The following is an 11,497-nucleotide window of genomic DNA, read 5'->3' as shown; positions in this document are numbered from 1 at the left end:
CTATACACTGAATTCATCAAAATGAACCAAAACACTAGAGAAGAATAGAGACAAATTAATTTTTCTTGACGTAATGATTTGTAGTAGCTACGCCAAAACAAATCAGAGAGTTATGAATGTTGGTGGATTAACAAATGATGAAGTCAAAAGCCATTTACAAATCCTACTAAAATAATTGCATGTGTTTAGTAGGATTTGTAAATGGCTTTTGACTTCATCATTTGTTAATCCACCAACATTCATTAATTCTCTGATTTGTTTTGGCGTAGCTACGACAAATGGAACCAAAATTAATATACTAACTAGAATACCATGAACCCCAAAAATCAATTTAAAAAAAAAATCATATATGAATATTGAAACTCACCATGAGCTCCACCTAGGTGTTGAAAGAAGCGTCTATGCAACTGCGACGACCAACACCTTCTTTGCTTTCTTCTTGCGTCTTTCTCCGCCTCTCTCTTCCTTTCTTCACCACTGTTAACGATTGGATATTTTCCTATACTTTCATCTATCTCCACAATGGTCTCAATCATCTTTGGTTGCAACCGTTCCTAAATCGCAAAATAAAAATATTTAGAGCGTTGTCATAAGTTAGCTAGTATGCGTTTCAATATGGATATCTTATATATTTTACCTCTTTGGGAAGAATAGGTTCTGGCTGGTTCCAGAGCTGAACAGACTTAAGCCAATCAGATTTCATGTTCTTGTCCTCAGAATCATTGTCCGGATCATGAGTTCCGTGTTCATAGTCGAACTCTTCATCTTCTTCTTCATTGGAGGGCGATGAATCTTTAATAGTTACAAATTTCTCCAAGACTACATGTCTACATTCACCGATTGTCTGCTCCGAGCGCTCTGGTCGTCTGTACAGATTGTATGTCGCCATCTCTGGTAACTCCCTCTTACATGCCTCGATTGCTAAGCAAACAAAACCAAACAAAGTTAAGTTTTCCTTTTTTAGATGCTAGAATTTTCACATATATGTTTTTGCATTTCTTTGTAGTATATATATTATACCACTCATTGTATATGTATATTAATAGATCATAATACGTAAATATGTATGGAAACAAAACAACTCGTACTATATATGTATATTAAATTATAAATGTAATATTAAGGAATAATTTTTATAAGAAAATGATTGTTTAAAAATATGAAATAAAAATTTAATAATTTATTTAACTAGTATTATTAAAAGAAAAAATTATTTGAAGTAGAGTTGTGGATGATTAGATAAATGAGCAAAATTGGGGATGTAGCAAAGCGAAGACCGATAGGCCAACTACATGTACCGATTGGTGCATACCACCTCAGGACGGAATGGTTTACTTTTGGGACCAATCGGTACTATCCCATCAAATCCGCAAATTAAAACTACATATGGTTTAAGACATGTTTAAAAGATAAGAGCAAAATCTTTGGGAGAATTTCACACACCAGAATCGTCTTTGCATGGATCAATATGCTATTCGACCCCAGTTCTACAAATGCTTGCGTTTGAGATCAAACCTCTAACCATCCAAATCGTCAAGTAGAACATCTTCAATAGACATCCATATGAGAATTCCTTTGACTATATTTGAATCGTCTGAGGAGCTGTGTCGATCTAGTAAGACCCATAGTGTTCCTTATAATTACGTGATACTCATTTTCAAGTTTTTTTTCTTGTGATAAAGCAGTTATGTGGCTGAAGTTGTTGGAACTAGGATCAATCACCACATGGGCTCAGTGCAAATAAATCTTCATAGACCACTTATACTCTATAGCAATGACACCGGATTATTTAGGAGTAGGTCTATAAAATAAATATCAATCATGTATGTATTATTCTGCTGATCCAAGTCACTAGTCTATTATTCCCAAAATATTTTGTTACTCTGTAGATTGTGATATAACAAACTAAGTCCCATATTGGAGAATTAGACAAAGAGAGTCTAATATATAAAGAACTATCCAACTCTAATAGTACGAGGCCTTTTGGAAAAAAACCCAAAAGTAAATCCATGTGGGTTTGCCAATTAGGCCCAAAGTTGACAATATCGTACTAATGGATAATATAGAATTGGACATGGGATTTCACTATCCCAACAATTGGTATCAGAGCGGTTGACGAAAAATCTGCAAGAAGACCAAAAATACCCTTCGAGTAGGAACGGGACCAATCGAGTTAGGATTAGGAGGTGTGTGTGGTAGAGATCAAGTCAAAAGATCCTGGAAGTCAGTTGTGAGACACGAGATGAATGTGATCCTTAGTTTGAAGGGGAGAATGTGATATAACAAACTAAGTCCCACATTGGAGAATTAAACAAAGATAGTCTAATATATAAAGAGCTGTCCAACTCTAATAGTACGAGAACTTTTGGGAAAAAGCCCAAAAGTAAATCCATGCGGGCTTGCCAATTAGGCCCAAAGTGGACAATATCGTACTAATCGGATAATATAGAATTGGACATGGGATTTCACTATCCCAACATAGATGTCAAGGTTAGCTTAGACTTTTTTTTGGCTTAGTAGACTTGAATCTTTTGTAATTAAGAAATTAATTTTCAATTTTCGGGGATACATTAAAATTGTAAATCAGATCAAACGTTTATATTCTTTAGACCTCCTGATTTTTGAACTAGATGATTAAAACGCATATAAGTTTATGTTCTTCAAGAGTAGAGAGTTATAACTTATTGTAGAAGCCGGAAAACCGGATCAAAGAAACGATATAATATAAACGACATTAAGGAAAATATATAGACGATTCAAAACCGTAACGAAAATGAAACCATGGAGTCGAGATGAATCTCTTTCCTTAACTCTTAATATTCGCTCCGTTAGTGCGACGGATCTGTACGAATAGGAGTCCCAGGATAAAACCATGATAGGTTATCACGCGACACTCGTGAAGAACCTCTAACGAACTAAAATTTCTACGAAACACTCTCTAGACTTACGCTATAGGATTTGCTGGTTTTGGTTGTGGAAAAACGTTTTTTTTTCAATGAAGAAGGAGGAGAGTCGATATTTAAAGAGACGGAGAAGACCCACTTCCCGCAACAGCTGCTGCACGTGGGCGAAAATCTCGCGGAGATCGAGGGAAGTTGAGTTGCGAAACTCATTCCGCAAGACTCTCTCTTTTCTCGTTTTAAAATTTTTGAGAGGATAAACTGCATGACATTTTTATTTTCTAGACAAACTACTTGTCGTTTTAAATAAAAAAAATCATGTTGTTTTTCTTGTATTGAATGGCAAAACGTTGAACTTAATTTGGTCCAAAAAGAATATTCTTATCGGGCCAGAGGCCCGACACCAAGACCCAAGACCCAAGACCCAAGACCCAAGCCCAAGCCCACGCCCACGCCGAGCCGGCCGGACGGCGGCGGCGGCGCGCGCGTGTAGAGCCTTTCTCTCTCTCCAAGCCGTTTACAACCTCATGTCATTAACACATATATAAACAACTCTTCTTTTCTCTTCTTCCCCGATGTGGGACATTTCTAATACACCACATGACTTCATTTTTTGGGCTTAATAACATTTAGCCCAAGTCATTGTATATTCACATTTTAAATAAAAGCCATTGGGCAATTTATTTGATCCAACAATCCCCCACATGAATAGAAATGACTCTAAACATATGCAGACTAAATGCAGTCTCGATAGACTCTAAAAACTATACTTATTCTAATCCTGACTAGACTAGACATACTTATCGAGAGTGTTTGCGAAAAAATCCACTGTGTTTGAGTTGGTGGCATTTTTAAGCCTTGAACCACTCATAGTTAATATCTGTCGGGTTTACTTTACCAGAAGGTGAACATGATGTCTTGAACCAACCGGTGTTTTATGTATACCGAGACAACAGGCATAACACATCATCATTTTCTCGTAGAACTTAGTTATCTATTGTGTTCATTGTGGCCCTGAACTATTCCTGGTTTTCATGACTGAACTTAGAGAATATAGCCTTGCATTCATTCTCCTAGAAACGGCCCCATTTCACACTCATTAGGTGATTTACCATGAAAAGTATTGAGTAATACTCCGCTTAGAAGCTATGGAATCATTAAAAACTTATGCTTATCCTTCTCACATTTGTTAGCACTTTTATCATCGTAGGAGCTGGGAAGAGACTACTTTGTCACAAGTGCTTTGGTTAGATTATGTTTGATTTTGTTTTCCCTTTGAACCTACGTCTTGGGATCTCCAGTATAGGTAGGGTTGCAATCAAGCATCCTCATTCGTTATAGGCTTTAAGCCCATTCCTTTTGATGATTTAGCAACAACATCTCGTGACAAACCTTTAGTAAATGGATCCGCTAGGTTGTCAGCCGATTTGATGTAGTCTATTGTGATTACACCAGTTGAGATAAGTTGTCTAATGGTTTTATATCGTCTTCTGATGTGACGAGATTTACCATTGTAGAGATTATTCTGAGCCCGAGCTATAGCTGATTGACTATCACAATGTATGCGTATAGCTGGCACTGGTTTCTCCCACATAGGAATATCTTCCAAAAAATTTCTAAGCCATTCAGCTTCTTCTGCTGCTTTGTCTAAGGCTATGAACTCAGATTCCATGGTTGATCTGGCTAACACTGTTTGTTTGGTAGATTTCCATGATATTGCTTCTCCTCCTAGTGTAAATACATATCCACTCGTGGATTTTGAGTTTTTAGAATCTGATATCCAGTTAGCATCACTGTATCCTTCTAAAACTGCTGGTTCTTTACCATAGTGAAGCCCAAAATTTTTGGTGTAGCGCAAGTAATTGAGTACCCTCGTTATAGCTTTCCAGTATGTATAACCTGGATTACTTGTATATCGACTAAGTACGTTTACTGCATGCGCTAGATCTGGTCTAGTACAATTGGTCAAGTACATGAGACTTCCGATCACACGTGCATACTAGTTTTGTGAAACCGCTTCACCTGAATTCTTTGTTAAGTGCATTTGGGGATCTAACGAAGTTTTTGCCGTACTATTAGAGTAATTTTTAAACCTCTCTAATATTGTTTGAGCATAATGAGATTGGGTTAAGATAATTCCGTTTGAATTTCTTGTGACTTTAACCCCGAGAATTACATCTGCTAATCCCAAGTCTTTCATCTCAAATGTCCCTTTGAGCATGTTTTTTGTTTGATTGATAATGTCTTTAGTGCTTCCAATAATGAGCATATCATCTACATATAGACATAGCAAAACATACGCATTTTTGGTTGTTTTGTAGTATATGCATTTGTCACATTCATTTATTTTGAAACCATTTGACATCATTGTATTGTCAAATTTTTCGTGCCATTGTTTAGGAGCTTGTTTAAGCCCATAAAGTGATTTTACAAGTCGACATACTTTGTCTTCTTGCCCGGGAATGACAAAACCTTCAGGTTGTTTCATGTAAATTTCTTCTTCTAAATCACCATTTAGAAAAGCAGTTTTTACATCCATTTGATGGATTTCTAAGTCTCTTAAGGCTGCGATAGCTATCATCAGTCTTATTGATGTTATTCTCGTCACTGGAGAATATGTATCAAAATAGTCAAGGCCTTCCTTTTGTCGGAATCCTTGAACTACAAGCCTAGACTTGTATTTTCCACCAGGTTTTCGTGTCATTATCCATTTATTCCCTAATGCTTTGCAGCCAGGTGGTAAATCTGTTATGTAATAAGTATAATTTTGCATGATCGAATCAAATTCACTCCTGACAACTTCGTTCCAGAATGGAGCTTCTGGTGAAGCCATGGCTTCTCCCAAAGTTTTTGGAACATTTTCTACTAAAAATGCCATTAGGAAATCTTCTCCAAAAGATTTTTCTTTTCGAGCTCTTTTGCTCCTTCGAGGTTCATCTTTTTCTCCATTTTTTGAAATATCATTTATAGAAATCTCGACGTTTGTCTCAGTTTCTGAGTTTTTGTCATTGTCTCTTTCTTCTCGAATTCGTTTTGAACCTTGTTTTTCCTTATATGGAAAAATATTTTCGAAGAAAGATGCATTTCTTGATTCCATGACTGTATTTACATGAATGTCTGATATTTCAGATTTATGTACCAGAAATCGATAAGCATTACTGTTTTGTGCATATCCGATGAAGATGCAACCCACTGTTTTAGGTCCAATAGAGACCTTCTTTGGTGGTGGTACCGCAACTTTTGCCAGGCACCCCCACACTTTGAGGTATTTATACGAAGGTAAATTACCTTTCCATAATTCATATGGAGTTTTGCCAGTTACCTTGTGTGGAATTTTGTTGAGGATATAATTAGTGGTAAGCAACGCTTCCCCCCACATGTTCTGGGGTAACCCAGATTCCTGCAACATTGCATTCATCATCTCTTTTAGAGTTCGATTTTTGCGTTCAGCAACTCCATTAGATTCTGGTGAGTAAGGAGCTGTAGTTTGGTGGATTATTCCATGTTCTTTACAGAATGCATTGAATGGACCATCATACTCGCCTCCTCTGTCGCTTCTTACTACTTTAATAGTAGCTTTAAGCTGATTTTCGACCTCGAGTTTAAATTCTTTAAATTTTTCTAAGGTTTCATCTTTGCTATGTAATAAATATACATAACAATATTTTGTGCAGTCATCTATGAAGGTCACAAAGTACTTTTTCCCACCTCTAGTTTGTAAGTATTTTAAATCACATAGATCGGTGTGAATAAAATGTAGAGGTTTATTAGTTCTTTCAACACGAGGTGATGGCGAAACTCCATATGTTATCATGATAGGTTATCACGCGGCACTCGTGAAGAACCTCTAACGAACTAAAATTTCTACGAAACACTCTCTAGACTTACGCTATAGGATTTCCTGGTTTTGGTTGTGGAAAAACGTTTTTTTTTTCAATGAAGAAGGAGGAGAGTCGATATTTAAAGAGACGGAGAAGACCCACTTCCCGCAACAGCTGCTGCACGTGGGCGAAAATCTCGCGGAGATCGAGGGAAGTTGAGTTGCGAAACTCATTCCGCAAGACTCCATTTTTATTTTCTAGACAAACTACTTGTCGTTTTAAATAAAAAAAATCATGCTGTTTTTCTTGTATTGAATGGCAAAACGTTGAACTTAATTTGGTCCAAAAAGAATATTCTTATCGGGCCAGAGGCCCTCCACCAAGACCCAAGCCCACGCCGAGCCGGCCGGACGGCGGCGGCGGCGCGCGCGTGGAGAGCCTTTCTCTCTCTCCAAACCGTTTACAACCTCATGTCATTAACACATATATAAACAACTCTTCTTTTCTCTTCTTCCAGAATGTGGGACATTTCGAATACACCACATGACTTGATTTTTTGGGCTTAATAACATTTAGCCCAAGTCATTGTATATTCACATTTTAAATAAAAGCCATTGGGCAATTTATTTGATCCAACACTTATAAGCATTCAAGTTTTGTATCCCAATTTTTTTGGTGGATTTTCTTAACCTTATATTTTGGTTGATATAAAGGTAAATTTTAACATATTTCACCGAATAAATTTACATTAGAAATTTTTTTCTTACCGTAATAGAAATAGGGCTGGGTTGCGGGTCAAACCCGCCCCGCTGACCCGCCAACCCGCGGGTTATAAAGTTTTTTTTGTCAAAAAATCCGATCCGCACAACCCGCGAACAAATAAATTTGTACCCGCACCCGCCCCGCTTAATTTTGCGGATAACCCGCGGGTTATATTTTTATTTTAAAAAATATTTATTTAATTTAATTTTTGTAAAATATAATATAAATAATATATTTATAATTAAAATTTTAAATATTTTAAAATATTTTGATTATTATTTTTTAAAATTCCCATATTTTCTTTACAAAATATACATTTTTACAAAAAAAAAATAATATTTTTTTAGAAAAATGTAAAAAACAAAAAATTGCGGGTTGGCGGGTACCCGCGTTTCAAAATCCACCAACCCGCACCCGCCCCGCATAAAATGCTCATAACCCGCACCCGCACCCGCAAATCAATTTTTCTAAATTGTTCGACCTGCATCCGCCCCGCGGCGGGTCAAACGGGCCGAGCCTCGCGGGTAAAAACTCATATTCCCAGGCCTAAATAGAAACACTACCATTTCTCCGTACGATAAACAAATTATTAAAATATTATATAACCTCCAGAATCAAGAGCGTCTGTCCGCATTCATCATCTGTGTCAGACAAACTATTACATTTGCTAAAAATATGTAGACGTGACCATGTCTTTCCTTATTGAATCATTCTCTTGTAGTTGAGCATTTTTATAACTCAACGGTCAATAATTTCCAAAACATACAACAACTATGTCAAGAAAATATAAACAGTCGACAAATAGTATATGATCATTTATGGTCAACGACGTTAATATGTCTTTTAAAAAGAAAAAAGATGCGAGTTCTATAATGTTTTTCAAACCAAGTGTTAACTTGGTAAAATAAAAAGACCAAGTGTTTACTTATTTTAATGAATCTTATACCTATTCTTCATAGTCGTACTTATATCTTGCCTTTGACCTTATCCATCATAATATAAATATAGTTTTACAAAACTCCATCTATATCAAAAAATTATTTCATTTTATTATCAAAAATTAAAAATGCTAGACAACAAAATAAAAAGGTAAATAAGGTACAAATGTCTAATTATATTTTGGAATAACATTTTCAGAAAATTAAACTCTAAAAGATTAAACTGATACTTATGAAATTGAGTAGTTTTGTTTGAACTCATCTTCGGACGAAAATAATATGGTTATATGTTGTATTTATTTCTAATTATTTGACTCGGTTCTACGTTGAATAAAGAGGCAAGTTTGTATATGTAAATCAGTATGTATATAATTCTCTAATCCCTCTACCTAAACTATAATCTATGTTGTCGATATTAATTAGCTCATTATATAACACTACTAGGAGCCGTTATAAGAATTAAAATTATGGTCAACGGCTAGTCCCAACGGAGCCGTTAAACTTGTCAGACGCCGTTATCTCTCTCTCTCTCTGTGTTTCCTCTCCTCTTTTCTTTCGCTATAAAAAGCTGCTTTCCATTTGCTTGATTTACGGGAAAAATCTTGGAAGTTGTCTGTTGTCTATCTTCCCCAGATTTGTTTTTGTTTTGAAAGCAAAACCACAACTTCTTTGCGTCTCTGCTTACATTCCTCCCGATATTTCTGCTCTTAAATCAAGGACAAGAAAGCTTCCTGCTCACTCTATAAAACCCTTCTTTTCTTTAACTTTTCCAGGTGTTTTTTCTGGATTTTTTTGCGAGGCTGAGATGAGTGAACACATGGTGGTATATGTCGACCGACTGATGCAGCCGGTTCCGTCAACTCCCGTTGAGTCTGAAACACCTGAGCCGTTTTGCATCATGGAGGATAATGCAGTTGATATCTACGAGGGAGAGGCAGAGGAGGATCCACTGGTTTGGTGGGGGGAGTGTCGTATTTGTCAGGAGGAATCTGCTATTAAGAATCTCGAGAGCCCATGTTCTTGCAATGGAAGCCTGAAGGTATTTTTTTCCATTGTCCCAAAAAGAAAAAAAAGTAAAAGATGCTAATAAGAAAAAATTACAAATGTTTTTGGACAGTACGCTCACAGAAAATGTGTTCAACGTTGGTGCAATGAAAAGGGAAACACTATATGCGAGATCTGTCATCAGGTATATAAAGCCTCTCTCGACTCTGTTTTAATCTTTAGGAGTAGAGGGAGAGAACTGATGTAGAGCTGGTTATAAGATTTTGGAGAACATAAACATTTAGTATTTTAATAATTTTTTAAAAATAATAATTTAGGGACATACGTCTATGTATATCATCTTAGAATATTTATGGAATCAATGCCAATGAGTTGTGACCAAATCCAGATATGGGTAAAAATTAAAATCACCAGAAACTGAACCTTGATAGATTATATTTTTTTACAGTTTGAAAGATAATCAATTGTAGATAACTGTTTTTCTTAAACCTTTTAGCCAATACTTGTTGCTCAAAAAAAAAAAACCCAATACTTATGAATTAGTTGGAAATCTATGCATTTACTGTAAAAGTTCTATGTAAGTTTGAAATCTGATAGCCTTTTAACTCGTCTTATCCAGCCATACCAAGCTGGCTATACCTCTCCACCACCTCCACCCCAGTCTGATGAAACTACTATTGACATTGGGTATGATAAGTTTCTTAACTCTGCCATAACCTACTACATTTCTATATATGACTCGTAATTGTTCTAACTTAATAGTATCTGTTTGTAGAGGAGGGTGGACAATCTCAGGTCTGGATTTAGACGATCCAAACCTACTTGCAATCGCAGAAGCTGAACGTCAGATTCTAGAGTTGGAGTATGATGATTATACAGAACCAGATACTACTCTAGCTGCATTTTTCCGCATATCTGCTCTTATTGTAAGCCCTATTAAGCTTCTAGCAAAGTTTCAACATTACCGTTTTCTTACCGATGAGTTGTAAACCTGTTAACATCCCTCTCTTGTTTTCTTGCAGTTGATGACTCTTCTATTGCGATACGCACTGACTATACCAGATTATGCAGATGGTGAAGAGGAGGACCCTTCTTCAATACTTTCTGTAAGTTGAAACCAAGTTTCTATAACAGATTATATATGATGATGGTTCCAATTCCAAAACCACAATATTATCATTGCAGCTTTTCTTACTCCGAGCTGCTACTTTTCTTCTTCCTTGCTACATCATGGCATCAGCTATTAATATCTTGCATCAGCGAAGACAAAGACAGGTTAAGCTTTTTAAACACATTTAATACAAATTTTTCTTATCATTTTGACACTTTGTTGATTAAAACAAATCAATGGTTTGAACAGGAAGCAGAGGCTTTAGCCACCCGGTTTGCGTTGGTGCTCAGTTCACGTCAACCTAGAGACATGGTTAATTATTTGTCTATGGAGCCTTGATTTACACCACAATTTAGGTACTTCAGTGTTTTCCTCAGGAAAAAAATTGGTGTGAAAGAGTAACTTGCAATAAGTGAAAAAAAGAGAGGATTTATTGAACCAATCTCTCTTCCTTTCACTTGTTGGAGAGGAATAACACTTTTCTACTGAAATTACCGAGTCATGTGTGGTGTAATGCATCATAAGATCTACAAGAAGGTCCTTCTGAGTCGGCTTTCTCACAAGTTAAAGCGTGACGAAGGAGTGTCCTAACTTAGTGCATGGTTCTTTTAAAAAACTTAACGAATCTAAGATAGATTCGTGCCATCCAATGTATGTAGAGTTTAGAGTTTCTGATTTTGTGCATTGTATAATCTGAAAGATGTTTTGTTTATTTTTAAACATTGAGCTTTTCAATGACATTACAAGCATTTGACTACCGAGACGCGTCGACTATCACTTTTGTTTAGGCTACTTTTGTTCATATGATACCATCATGAGTTGTAAAGGCCAAGTATCACATTAGATATATATATGACTAATATGATTAATTAAAAAGTGAAGAATCCATAGAAAGACAACAAGTTAATTTGCTAGCATGAAGTCAATGAAGTGCATATAAACATGTATCAGGCATGATTT

At 36.1% G+C, this 11,497-nt stretch overlaps 2 protein-coding genes across 2 annotated transcripts; one reads left to right on the top strand and one right to left on the bottom strand.

Annotated features, from left to right (window-relative positions):
• On the bottom strand, nt 1-889 carry LOC106377870 (transcription factor HRS1-like). The gene is made up of 3 exons (XM_048767032.1): nt 638-889; nt 424-554; nt 1-7 (listed from the first exon to the last, which is right to left on the bottom strand). The coding sequence occupies exons 1-3, from the start codon at nt 887-889 to the stop codon at nt 1-3; spliced, it is 390 nt and encodes a 129-aa protein (XP_048622989.1).
• A 7,631-nt stretch (nt 890-8,520) lies between these two features.
• LOC125591300 lies at nt 8,521-11,294 on the top strand. Its single transcript, XM_048765273.1, has 7 exons — nt 8,521-9,460; nt 9,539-9,610; nt 10,046-10,113; nt 10,202-10,352; nt 10,449-10,532; nt 10,612-10,701; nt 10,787-11,294. Exons 1-7 carry the CDS (start codon nt 9,227-9,229, stop codon nt 10,874-10,876), a joined length of 789 nt encoding a protein of 262 aa, XP_048621230.1. The 5' UTR covers nt 8,521-9,226; the 3' UTR covers nt 10,877-11,294.
• The last annotated feature ends 203 nt before the right edge of the window (nt 11,295-11,497 follow it).

Source organism: Brassica napus, chromosome C8 (genome assembly GCF_020379485.1).
Source record: "Brassica napus cultivar Da-Ae chromosome C8, Da-Ae, whole genome shotgun sequence".
Lineage (NCBI taxonomy): Eukaryota > Viridiplantae > Streptophyta > Magnoliopsida > Brassicales > Brassicaceae > Brassica > Brassica napus.
The sequence above is the reverse complement of the archived record's forward strand: the minus strand, read 5'-3'. Positions and strand labels throughout refer to the sequence as shown.